The 14,009-nt window shown below is 43.8% G+C and overlaps 1 protein-coding gene across 31 annotated transcripts in view; it reads right to left on the bottom strand.

Annotated features, from left to right (window-relative positions):
* The window catches only part of DLG2 (discs large MAGUK scaffold protein 2), a 901,255-nt gene that overhangs the window by 372,008 nt on the left and 515,238 nt on the right, over nucleotides 1–14,009 (bottom strand). For 2 of the 31 annotated variants that reach the window (XM_083436200.1, XM_083436196.1), the window contains exon 1: nucleotides 13,409–13,820. The exons of the other annotated variants lie outside the window; for them this stretch is intronic. In XM_083436200.1, coding sequence (XP_083292326.1) covers nucleotides 13,409–13,486 — 78 coding nt within the window. In that variant the 5' untranslated portion in view covers nucleotides 13,487–13,820. Of the gene's footprint in view, nucleotides 1–13,408; nucleotides 13,821–14,009 lie in introns of those variants that run through there. 31 annotated transcript variants of the gene reach the window in all.

The following is a 14,009-nucleotide window of genomic DNA, read 5'->3' on the forward strand; positions in this document are numbered from 1 at the left end:
TTATCCATCACCAGCTACCTGCACCCATGCCTGAACCCATGCTGCCCATGCACAAAAAAATTAAAATTAAAAAGGAAGGTCTGTCGACAAAAGCCACAGAAACTGTCACAGCCCATACCAGTTAAGGAAAGAACATGCCTGACAGTTACCATATTTTTCGTTCCATAAGACGCACCTGACCGTAAGACACACCTAGTTTTTAGAGGAGAGAAAAAAGAAGAAAATATTCTGAATGAAACAGTGGATGTATGAATATTGTGGTTCATGCTGTGGCCACAGACATGTGATTTGACGGCGAGTTTGGGGTAGCCCAATGCAAAAGTTTCCTTAAGCTTTGGTCTAAAATACAGTGTGTCTATATGCAGGATACTCACACAAACCTATGCTCTTTGTGATTGATTAATGCCTATCAAAATTATTATTTCTCAGTGATAACCATGAAATGAAAAAACTGAGGGAGTGCAGAAGTATCCTGCTTTTTGCCCTACATGAAGGTTGTAAGAGTGTTGTTTTTGTTTGTGTGTTTTTAACTTTTCCGTGTTTCCGTCCCTCAAATCGTCCTGATGAAATGGTTTCGGAAACCAGCGCAGTGACACTTGAGGCAAGGAAGGCCAAATTCTTCACTGAGGCAAGTGCGTAGTCAGCTATCCTCACCCGCCAAGCACTACAATATGAAAAACATCTAGACACCTTCAGAGTTCTTTGTGGAGCCATGGTTTACAGTATGGTTCTCGACTGCCAGCAGTTCTGCCTGCAAATTAATGTTTACGTCCCACTCAAGACTGAACCCTTTTTTATCCTGACAGAAGGAGGGAGAAACGCAAGCCATGTACCTAATAGATGTATGGACTAGCTGCAGCCAGAATGCTTTCCCGGGAGCTTTTAATACCACACTAAAGGCCGTTGATAGCAATATATTTGATCAAATTCATATCTACACGCATTTTTGAGGGGCTGCAAAAGCAGCCTGAAGGACCCTAAATACTACTAATGTTCAGGTATCTACAGCATTTTCTAAAATGCTTTGTGGCTTCCCATCCACCGCCCTTTGCAATTACCCTCATAGCACCCTGCATATTGCTGTCTCATTACTTTTATTTGTTTATTCACAGGTGTGGAGTTGTCAAACCCTTTTGTCAGCTCTGACAGGTGGGGGCATGCAAATATAAAGGTGCAGGACTTATGAATAAAACTATGTATAAGCTGCCTTCTGGGACACAGTCCGCTCAAGGTGAAATACACTTCAGGGAAAGGAAAGAAAAAAGCAAAACAGATCCCAAATCCCTAGGAAGTAGTATGAACAAATAAGTATCATTTTAAAACACTGGCCAGTTTATATCAGCAGAAAACATCACTAAGGGGGGAAGGAAACATCAGCCAATCTTCATGTCATAAAATAAGGAAACCTCTCTGATTTGCACTTTCCAAAGCAATATGCAAACCACCATATGCAACATATGCAAACCAGCCATTTCCTTTGAAATGTGCATTTCTCCAAATTTTGCAATGCAGCTCTTTAGCCAAGATATGTGTGCATATATATACAGTGGTACCTCGGGTTAAGTGCTTAATTCGTTCCGGAGGTCAGTTCTTAACTGAAAGTGTTCTTAACCTGAAGCACCACTTTAGCTAATGGGGCCTCCCACTGCTGCTGCACCGCTGCTGCACAATTTCTGTTCTCATCCTGAAGCAAAGCTCTTAACCCGAGGTACTATTTCTGGGTTAGCGGAGACTGTAACCTGAAGCGTATGTAACCTGAAGCGTATGTAACCCGAGGTACCACTCTCTCTCTCTCTGTGTGTGTGTGTGTGTGTGTGTGTGCATATACTGGGATAAAGTGTGAAAATAGCATTCAAAATGTATTTTTAAAAACTATTTTGCAAAGACTAGGCAAAATTGCATACAAAATTATATGGAAAATATATGCAAAAATGTATATTATGGGGGAAAATTGCATCAAAATACTGATGGGTTTCTTTTCCTTTTCCGAGTGCAAACTGATGTGAAAATGTTGAGAACCAAGTTTAAGGGGTGGGGGGAGAGATGATAAACTGAGAGAAACCGAAATGGATAGATTCACCCATCCTTTCCGCCGGGTGGTGGCGGTGGTTCACTCTGTAAGTTTCTGCTCATGAGTGCAGCACAAGCTGAGCTCTGAAAATGCCAGCCCATGTAGCCACAACACTTCCACCCCTCATTCTGCTTTCTTCATTGCTTTCCATGACTTCCCCACCTCTAGAACAGTCTCCCTCTGGAGGTTGTGGACTCTCCTTCCTTGGAGGTTTTTAAGCAGAGGTTGGGTGGCCATCTGTCATGGATGCTTTAGTTGAGATTCCTGCATTGCAGGGGGTTGGACTAGATGACCCTCAGGGTCCCTTCCAGCTCTGAAATTCTATGATTCTAAGGCTGTCAGTGGCTACTAGCCACAATGACTATGTTCTATCTCCACTGTCAGTGGCAGCATGAATCCAAATAGCCGTTGCTGGAAATCACAAGTGGACAACGTGTACTAACCGCACCAATTTTATACACGTTCTTCCTTTAAAATATGCTTGCCAGCACCTTTCCCCCTCTAAAATATGCATTTCTGTGCACATTTTGGAACCGAAACTACATTGCAAAATTCAGAGGAGGGACACAAAGCTGGTTGAAATCTGCATTCCAACCTATATATAATTCTAGGGCCAGTAAATTACACCAGTTCACTTCAAAATGTGGACCAAATCAATTTCTCCTCCATCCGTAAATTCACACCCAAATGTCCCAACAAAAAAAATAAATGACACCACACTGGTTCTCAGAAGCAAACAAGAATTACGCTCTGCTTTAATACACATAGAACATGAATGTCACCAACTGAATGACGGGTGCCAAAGGCAATTATTCTAGCTCGTCAGGTGCACCATTTCTTAATGCACTTCTGAAGTGCAGAAACAGACAAAATGGGTGGCTGAGAGGGTCTATAAAGCACTGGGTAATATTTGAATTAAATGCATTCCTAAGAGCGTTGCAGAGGTAGCAGAATGATATATTAAATGCAGGCAGAGGAAATCAATCTCTGTATTGGAACACAGCAGACTGTTGAGTGTTTTGAACCTGCTAATGTTTGGGTTCTTTAAAAAAATATTTCAATACGATCCAAAACAGAGAAAGCTAGCCAAGATCCTTAACTTTTCTATACCTCCCCCCCCCCCCTGATCAGTGGTAATAAAAGCAGGCTATTCATTAGCAAGAAATCCAAACTAGCTCCATTCAGTTCACAGCAGGAGCTCCCGAACTAGCAATTAATGGAAGCATTGGTGTGGAAGTTGTTTTCCAAATGCCATGCTGCTTTTCTGGTGCTTCACTTTGTTTAAAATGTGAACAATATCTTTAAAAAAAGAAGTTAAGACTGTTGAGGAAAGGTTACAGGAGTTACCTGGAAGCGAAGGAGGCATTGCAATTGTCCATAGTTGCACCTGGCTTGCTGAAACTAGAGTTCCCCAAGCCATCACCACCTACCCTGAGTCGTCACATGGCTAGTGAGTCATCACATGGCAGCAACATGGGGGTGGTGGGAATCCTAGGTAGACCAAATAACACTAGAACACAGGACCATCTAATTAAGTTTAACGATGGGAAGATTCCAGACAAACGAAAGAAGACACTTCTGCACACAGTGCATCGTTAAACTATGAAGTTCACGCTCGCAATATGTAGAGATGGCCCCCAATTTGGAGGGTTTTTTAAAAAATGATTACCATACATAGATTAATGGAGGTGAAGGCTATCAATGGCTGGGTGCTTGTGCTACTTCCAATGACAGATTGTCAAGATGTTTTTTCCTGTTCTGAAGCTTCCATCATTCAGCTTCATCAAATGACCTAGGTTCCAGTATTATGAGAGAGAGAGACAATGCATCTTTACTTTTCCCATGCCATATATAATCTTTATATACCTCTATCATGTCCCCTCTCACTTGCCTTTTTATCAAAAATTTAAAAGCCCAAATATTCAAGTCTATGATATTTTAGTATTCGGTGATACATTGAAATCCTCCCGATTTCACTGGGTAGGTAGCAGATTGCAACTAACTTCCTCTGGGCAGAACTTAAGGTTTTTCAGAGACTGCAAGACCTTTAGAATCAAAGAATTTCAAAACTGAAATGCATTACAGTGGCAATGAAACTGAGTTGAGTCAGGAAGTCCAACAAGGAAATAAACAAGGCAGCACTGTTTAGGGAATTTTTTAACGTTTGATGTTTTATCTTCTTCTTCTTCTTCTTCTTCTTCTTCTTCTTCTTCTTCTTCTTCTTCTTCTTCTTCTGTTGGGACCCACCCAGAGTGGCTGGCAAAACCCAGCCAAATGGCTGGGGTATAAATTATTATTATTATTATTATTATTATTATTATTATTATTATTATTATTATTATTATTATTCTCTACCATGAACTCATAAGGTAGGCTTAAGCTAAGCACCTGACCTCAGCCTTAAGTCTCCATCAGTAACATAATATTGGTTTCCTATACAGAAATATTAAAGGAACAAGGTATTCTGTGCATCTTCAACACAGAAAGTGTTGTTAAGATTTCTACTGTTCCTATTATTGCTGGTTATTGCATACACAGGGCATAAGATACTATGTGATGTTTTGGTGACATAGTATACTTTCAGAAACACAGTCAGGTGTCACAAGTCTCCTTGAATTCAAAATGACTTCCATTTGAGCAGACATGATTAAGACTGTGCTGCTATTCTGTTCAAATAATCCCATTTAATTCCATTTCCTGATAGCGCCATGAAATAAAGGAGTGCTTTTACTGACTTCGCAGACTGTTAAATCTACCACTGTTATCTGATTATAGCAAATCCTGCCATTGTCCACCAGAACTGCCGTTTGTGGTTATATATATACTTTTATACAGAGCTTTAGATTGGATATGGAGATGCAGCCACCTTGGTTGTTTCCTAAAGTACTTTATTGGCAGTCAAAGTGTGTCTGGATTTCAGGGACTTGAAAGTAAAGGAGAACCAGCGTAGTGAAACAGAGAGAGTGCTGGAATGCCCAGAAAATGTGGGTTGAGATATCTTCTTGGCCTTGAAGTCTACCAGATGACTGTAGACCAATCACCTTGCTGAGCAAAATCTACCTCACTAGGTTGTTGTGTCAACATAAAATGATGCTTCCCTAAGCTCTTTGAAGGAAGGACAAGATGAAAACATGTCCTTCAGGAGGTCAGAGTGAATGCCCCCCCCAAAAAACCCCCCACAGTTTTCTACCCTGAGAGTTTTCTAGGCTGAGAGCTATTGAGCTGTGCCATTGTAAAAACCATCACATGCCATCAAAGCATTCTCTAAACTTCTATGGACACAAGCTTGCAAATGGGAGAGGCCATAAAGAAATAACTTTTCACCTCTTCTCTCTAATTCTGTGCCACCAACGCTGGTCGAGCCAGAGAATAACCCTGATGGATCTCACCAAAGGTCTATCTTGCCCAGCATCCTGGTCCCCACAGATGCCAATCAGATGCCTTCAGGAAGTCCACAAGCAGGGCATGATGTCAAAAGCCCTTGCCTGCTGCTGTTCACCACCCAGTGGAATTCAGAGATATGCTACCTCTGGTCCTAGCCAGTAAGACTAGCACTCCTTCATATATTTGCCTAATCCCCTTATAAGAAACACTTGCTTTGTCCATTTGGCATATAAGAATGCCTAAGCCTTTGAACACTGGGTGCCTAACAACAATGCAGAGCGCCTAAGATTGAGTCTCTTCCATCTGGCAAAGTGGGGTTGCGTCTATGAAATAATATGCTATAATAAATATGGAAGGTATCCGATTGTTTTTGCTGCAAGAGACTAACCCATCTGGATTCCCACCCCGCTTTTTCTCAATTAAGCATAGTAGTGAGCAACTGGGTTGAAGATGGCCAGTGTTTGCTATCATTTTGTTATGTTTCCCCACATCTTCCAAGTATGTATGTTGGGTGGATGGGGCAGAGCTTAAGCTGACAAATGAGGCTGCTGTTGGTCTTTATGTTTCCTATGCCTGAATTTGCAGGGCATAGCCCCATTTTGCTAATGGATAAATGATTTTGCTAGGATAAATGATTTCCTCCTGCAGTAGCAAAGCATCCCAGCTTCAATCCTGGGATAGGGCTGAGAATGCTCCCTGTCTAAAATCCCAGAGAGCAGCTGCCAGTCAGTGTAGGCAATACTGAGCTAGAAGGACCAGTGGTCTAATTCAGTGGGAAAAGGGCAGCTTCTTCTGTTCCTATGTACAGTCATACCTCAGGTTACAGACGCTTCAGGTTGTGTTTTTTCGGGTTACGGACTCGTCGAGACCCGGAAGTACCGGAACAGGTTACTTCCGGGTTTCAGCGGTCGTGGATGCGCAGAAGTGCTGAATCGCAACCCACGTGTGTGCAGACGCGGCACTGCGGGTTGCGAACATGCCTCCAGCATGGATCACGTTTGTATCCCGAGCATCCACTGTACAGCACAAGCCTGTTGTAGTTTAGTTGTTTAGTCGTGTCCGACTCTTCGTGACCCCATGGACCAGAGCACGCCAGGCACTCCTGTCTTCCACTGCCTCCCACAGTTTGGTCAAACTCATGCTGGTAGCTTCGAGAACACTGTCCAACCATCTCGTCCTCTGTCATCCCCTTCTCCTTGTGCCCTCCATCTTTCCCAACAATAGGGTCTTTTCCAGGGAGTCTTCTCTTCTCATGAGGTGGCCAAAGTATTGGAGCCTCAGCTTCAGGATCTGTCCTTCCAGTGAGCACTCAGGGCTGATTTCCTTCAGAATGGAGAGGTTTGATCTTCTTGCAGTCCATGGGACTCTCAGGAGTCTCCTCCAGCACTATAATTCAAAAGCATCAATTCTTTGGTGATCAGCCTTCTTTATGGTCCAGCACAAGCCTTGATGCATCAAATTAGAAGTCTTGTGGCTTTCAGTAGCACTTACTCCAAAGAAAATGGGCACAGGTTTGTGGCTTTATTTCCGCCTCTTCCCCCGAAGCCTTTCCTTGGAGGAATTGTCTTTTGGATCATTCCTCATCTGTCTTGTCCACCCTCATTTCCTTTCAGTTTTGTCAGCATCTTTCTTCAAAATCCATCTAGCCGACACACAAGTGGACACAGCAATTTAATAAGAGAGCCTGGGGAAGGGCGGGGGGACAGAATGATAGGCCCCAGGGCTGTGATAATATGCTTTTCTTAGTACATCCTGAAGAGGTTTAGGCCTTTTAAGTCACAGCACACACAGCTGAGTCATGTTCAGTTTTGTTATCCATTACAACTCATCAGGGGCTCTTTAGTCATGGTATAGTAACCAATTTCCCTCTCTATATTACTGTACCTGGGCCTTCTTTCCTCTGAGTTAGATGCTGTCCTCATTGAGTTCTCTTTTATTATCAGCCCACTTCTAAGCATCAAGATCATTCTGAGCATCTCTTATCTTAATACATCCCGGGCACATCCTGCTTTTGCAGCACCCACTACAGTACGAGTACAAAGGGGCAACATGGATACAATGGGGGATGCTTGACCTTTTGCCCTATTTCCCTGCTCTGCAGTTGCTGATGTGCTCCCTGGAAGAAGAGGAGAGCTCTTGGCTCATCCTCAGAGGACCCACTCCCCAATGTCATGCAGCAGCTGGCACTGACTCTGGATTTCTGGGTTTTGCAGGAAGATTAAAAAAATAATAATCACAGGGTTGATGCGAATGATTTCTGGGCTGGAGTGGGTGCCGATGTTGATTTTTTTCGTTCTGTCTGATGATTAATGGATGAGAGTATTGTTCTGTTCCTTGTTGTGAGCATGCTGCCAAATGTTTTCTATCAATTTTATGAGGGCTGGGGGCTGCTTTGTTGCTGTTTTCAAAAAATTGTATAGAATATTAATGTTTTATATGCGTATTCGCCGCCCCCCCCCCAAACGTAAGTTGCTTGGAGACTGTTTGGGCGACAAGTGACTAATAAGCTCAACTGTCTATCAACTGTCTATCATCTATCTATCTATATCTATCTATCTATCATCTATCTATATCTATCTATCATCTATTATTTATTTATAGGTCTTCACTGGAGCAGCTGCCAAATCTCAACCTTAAGCTAGATAGCTGATAGAGTGAGTGTGAGATATATATATATATATTTAGAGCTTTGTATTATGAGCAGCAGCAGCAGCTGTATGGACCTTCACCCCCCACCCTCTGGTTTCATATTGAAAGGTGATGGCTCTTTGAGACTACTTATGCTTCTAACCAATCCCCTGGTTCTCTTGATTGCCACATGCCATGTTCTCCATTTGCCACAGAAATTGAATACACTTGTTTCATAACAGGGGTGGATTGAAATGTGGCCCGCCAAGCTTCCCTGTGTGGCCCTCAAAACTTTCTCCAGGGCACACTCATGACTGACCCTCTTTCACACCTCAAGCATGTTTGCCTAGCTGGGATGTGGTCCTTGGAACTCTGGTGATGGCTCTTGCTCGTTTGTTTGACTGAATGGAAGAGACAGAGGGGCATGTTGAGTGCATGTAGAAACAACAGTGTGGTGTAGTGGTTAAGAGCGGTGGACTCGTAATCTGGTGAACCGGATTTGCTTCCCCGCTCCTCCACATGCAGCTGCTGGGTGACCTTGGGCTAGTCACACTTCTTTGAAGTCTCTCAGCCCCACTCACCTCACAGAGTGTTTGTTGTGGGGGAGGAAGGGAAAGGAGATTGTTAGCCGCTTTGAGACTCCTTCAGGTAGTGATAAAGCGGGATATCAAATCCAAACTCTTCTTCTGTTGTACAAAAACAAAATTAGCATGTGTTGCTCTGCTCACTTTCCCCTCCAACTTGGCCCACTATGGCTATGTGGCCCTCAAAAGTCTGTCAGAATGGATTGCAGCCTCCAGGGTGAAAAATGTTCCCCACCACTGTGTTACATGATATATGCAATGAATTAGGAACATAGGAAGCTACTCTATAGGATTATCAGACCATTAATTCACCATGTTGACTAGCAGGGGCTCAGACAGAGAGATCTTCCCTCCTGCCTAATCCTTAACTGAAGATGCCAGGGGTTGAATCTTCTGCATGCAATGCATGACCCACTCATGGGCTGCTCCTGCTGCAGTAGTTCACAGAATTCTTGCGATCACATCCAAGAACAGACATTTTCCTAGCAGTTTAGTAGAGGAAAATATTAAACCATACTTGAAAGTGTCACTCTAGAAAATGAACACACACACCCCAAATCCTCAATACAGTGGTACCTCGGGTTACAGATGCTTCAGGTTACAGACGCTTCAGGTTACAGACTCCACTAACTCAGAAACAGAACCTCGGGTTAAGAACTTTGCTTCAGGATGAGAACAGAAATTGTGTGGCAGCAGCGGGAGGCCCCATTAGCTAAAGTGGTACCTCAGATTAAGAACAGTTTCAGGTTAAGAATGGACCTCCAGAACGAATTAAGTTCTTAATCTGAGGTACCACTGTACGCCTCTCCAACATTTAGACATTGTTGGTTTCTATGCAGCCTATAAGATCTCCCAGAAAAAAAAATAATTAATGGATTTCAAAATCCAGGACACATTGGGAAAGGGGCAGGAAGTAAATGATCTATAATAATAATAATAATAATAAAGGAGAATGAAGAGTTGAGAGACCAACAGACCGGTTGCAGTGTAGCGTAAGCTCATGCCATGATAAGTGCATAAGAAGCTACCTGATGAATGGATCCTTGGTCTGATCCAGCAAATGTAAGAGCAGCTCTGTTAGTTCAGGCCAATGCCCCATATAGTCCAGCATGCAGTTCTCACAGTGCCAATCAGATGCTTATGGGAAGCCCACAAAGTAGGTAAAGCTAAAGGTAAAGGGACCCCTGACCGTTAGGTCTGGGGTTGCGGCGCTCATCTTGCTTTATTGGCCGAGGAAGCCAGCGTACAGCTTCCGGGTCATGTGGCCAGCATGACTAAGCCGCTTCTGGCGAACCAGAACAGCGCACGGAAACGCCATTTACCTTCCCGCCAGAGCGGTACCTATTTATCTACTTGCACTTTGATGTGCTTTCGAACTGCTAGGTTGGCAGGAGCAGGGACTGAGCAACAGGAGCTCACCCCGTCACGGGGATTCGAACCAACGACCTTCTGATCAGCAAGTCCTAGGCTCTGTGGTTTAACCCACAGCGCCAAGTAGGACATGGATGCAAAAGCACTTTCCCCTCCTGTGGTTTCCAGCAACTGGTATTCAGAAATATGCCTCTTACCCCAGATGAGAAGCTGTTGATAGCCTTATCCTCCACTGATTTGTCTAATCCTCGTTATAAATCTGCTAGTCTCTCAATCGCCAGGGGAGAAAAGGTTCTTTATATCATTGCTCATTTCTTTTACTTGCCTGTACCTTTCCGACTACATCCTGAACGCTGCAAACTCCAATATTTGTTCTGGGAGATCTCATAGGACGGGGGTGGGGGGTGGGAAATACATATATAAGCATCAATGACACCTTTAAAAGTGGAGAGACGCATTGGTGGTGGTAGAAAAGACGTTCATTTCACAGGGATGCAATTTCAAAAAACGTTTTCATATCGCATGTTGCTAGACCACAAGGGAAATGTCTCTTTTTATTAGATTTGCTCACTAGAATTCTATGAACTTGCTGCAAAAAATAAAAAAAAACCAGGCAACACAAGTTTGTTCAGTTTCACATGGCTAATATCAGAAGGGCATGGAATGTGGCTGTCAGTCTCAGATAGATTCCCATTTGGGAGATATCTGGAGAAAGGGCCTTTCTTTCAAAAGTGATGGAGATTGTTGATGTGTCTCTCTCCCTCCCCCCCCGCCGCCGCCTTATTAGCCTCTTTTCATTGCCTTCTCTCTTCTGTGCATGCACACTGTCATGTAAGCTGGCTTCCAAAACAAGCAGAAGCATTTCTGTTTGAAAGAAAAGAAAAGAAAACGGAGAAGGAGAAGTGGTAAATGGAACAAGGGCTGGAAAGCAGGGTGCACAAAGAAAGTGCTTCATGCAAGGTTTGTGTGTGGGGAGAGAATATCAATGGCTATTTGCCAAGGAGGTGCATCATTATACTTGAGGCATCTGTCTGCTTCAGAATGCCTGGAGCTGGGAACAACATAAAAGGTATGTTATCAATGCCCACTGCTCTAGGGAAGGCAAGCCGTTTACAAAATTCTGAATGGGGTGGGAAGAATGAATAGGAAGAATATTATTCTCTCTCTATCTCACTCACACACACTCACACACACACATGAACTCTGGGTCATTCAGTAAAAGTAGTTGCCAACAGACCCAGGAATAAGTAGAGGAAGTGTTGCTTCTCATTACTTTCTTTCAAAAAGGGGATTGGGCCATTCACAGGAACATGGGAAGATGCTTAAATCAGACCTTGGGTCTGCCTAGCTCCGTATCTGAAGAAGTGTGCATGCACACGAAAGCTCATACCTAGAACAAACTTAGTTGGTCTCTAAGGTGCTACTATTTTTTAATTTTAATTTTTTTAACACACACACCCAACTGCGTCAGACCAACACGGCTACCTACCTGAATCTAGCTTAATATCGTCTACGCTGAATGACAGCAGGATTTCAGACTTAAACATTCATAGCCCTACCTGGATATGCTGGAGATTGAACCTTGCACCTTCTGCAAGAAAAGCAGATGTGCTGCCACTGAGCTGTGGCCCTTCCTCAATTCATTCATTAAGGATGTATGTATCAGTGGGGCTACCAGCCATGATGGAACTTCCAGGTGCTGAGCATGGTCACAGAGTGGTGGGAGGGGCTGTTTCCTTCACGTCCCTGCTGTGGGCTTTAAGGGTATCTGGCTGGCTACTGCTAGAAATGGGCAAGATAGAATTTGGGTGTGATCCAGTAAGGCACTTTTTAATAGCTTAAGTGCACCCTGGCTACTTGCCATTTTTAGAGACAGCACAGTGGGGCAATTGAACTGCTGGACTGACTTCATAAGACTTACTCTCCTGAGTGCATTGCTGTAGTGGTTCAGTCAGTGGTATCACACTATAAACCAGCAAACAGAATTTTAGAAATAATCCTGCTCTGTCCAGGGCGGTAGTGAGGGAGGACCCATCAGCATGCAACATTTTAAAAAATGAAGAAGAATAAATCTCTCACACTATACAATTCTTCACTAGCAAAAACTCAAAGAAGCCACCATACCTTGGGCTCACATTCCTCATAAATCACCTTCTATGGTTGCTCTGGATCATGGAAAATTTATTCCGGCCAGGTGAATGAGCAATTGTGTGCAGGGGCTGGCTATCATGTTGCCCAACACAAAAGGAATACCAAAGAAATAACCGGACAAATTCTTTTGATACATCAAAGACCATAGAAACCCTGGGAGTTGACATATCTCAGCAGTGAAGGTGCTCACAATACACCTTTATACTTCTGGCTCTCTCCCCCACCTCCTTAACCCAAGGCTTAAGAGTTCTTCAGAACATCAACCATCCCACTCTGGGAAAAAGGATCATGTCATTTAGCAGATACCGTAGAACTCTGCAGACCTCATGGCCATCTCCTCTCTCCCCTCCAAAATCGAAAACAATCTTCATTCCTCTTTTTCCTCCCCGTTGTCAGGACCATAAATTTGAAATCACTAAGTGCTGTCCTTAAGGGACAGATCTGAAACAAAACCCCACCACTAAGGTTGATTGCTGAAAAATGTATCATTTAAGACGAAGGCATCACACATTCTGGTACGGGAGGGTGCTGGACAAGCGGCAGAGGTGAAGTATAAATAATATAACAGTGCATGTTAGATAAATTAGGCAAGTAAGGTCAAAGGAGCGGCTTGTGGGTTTTGTTCCATTTGGTAATCCTAGCTACTAGCCCTTTAAAGAGGTGCATCACAACTGCACTACATTACTGCAACAAGTATCGAGAAATACAAGTGTCAGACACAAGGCTCTCCATTCACTTATTTCACATGCACATGTGGCATCAAAACAGGGGCATATATCCTCTGATAAATCATGCAAAGGAAGAAAAACAGAGTCACTTATTTAAGAAGCACCGGATGCATTCGTGCCTTATAGTGTAGAACTGCAACAAGTTTACCAGCATACTCTTTTCCCCCATCCCCACCACCCCTGAGTGTCAACACACACAAAGGCCAGATGCACAGCAGATTATTTTGTCCAAAAAGAAAAAAAGGTCCTACAAAAGACTACTTTCAAAAGAAATCACCTGCTGAGGATTTAAAATGAGACCAGCCAGGGGAGGAGAGGATGACATGGGTGAAGAAATAAATAAACACAGGAGTCGCAGTGCGTTCCTTGAATTAATCACATTACACTGTTAAGCAGGTCGTGTTTTCGACTGGCACAATCAGACACAGCACAGGACACCGAGAGACCCGCGGGTACCAGCAGAGAGGCTCTTTCCATTGGTAGCAACATACCTTCTCTGCCTTTGCTTTCCTGGCGTTATGGACAAACCTGCGTCCCAGCTTCTTCGCATACCAGATCGAAGCCAGCATCGTAGGCAGCGAGGGTTTTTTCCAGCCACACCGACAATAAACTTCCACCGGAGCTCAGAGGCAATAGTGGCAACGGCTCAGGTCTTTTCACTGTTTTGCTACCGCCGCTTTTGTCGGGTCTTTTTCAGTTCTAGTAGCTGACTGTGGTGGGGAGGAGGGGGGAGGAGGAGGAGGGAAGAAGTGAAGGGAGGGGAATAAGGTTCTTGTGTGTGACCAGCAGGCAGGTATATTTACATACTGCCCGCAGGAGGTCTTGGGTGAGGAATCTTTGCATCCAGCTCACATCCAGGCTGCTAAGTGTCTGTCTGCAGTTCTTTAGCAGTGACACCACAAACTACATGTGTGTGAGAGAGAGAGCACATGAAAGGCGCCGCAGTAAACTAGTGAAGCACAGCACTCACCTCCTGCTTCTCTCGCCTGCTGAAATTTAACTCCTTGCTTCTGTTTCTGAGTTATGCAGCTAAGAATCAGAACAGCTCAAAGAGGTGGGGGGGGGGGAACCTCCCGGATATGTGATGTTGCA

The sequence above is a fragment of the Podarcis tiliguerta genome, assembly GCF_965153285.1.
Source record: "Podarcis tiliguerta genome assembly, chromosome: 4".
In the NCBI taxonomy this organism is placed as follows: domain Eukaryota; kingdom Metazoa; phylum Chordata; class Lepidosauria; order Squamata; family Lacertidae; genus Podarcis; species Podarcis tiliguerta.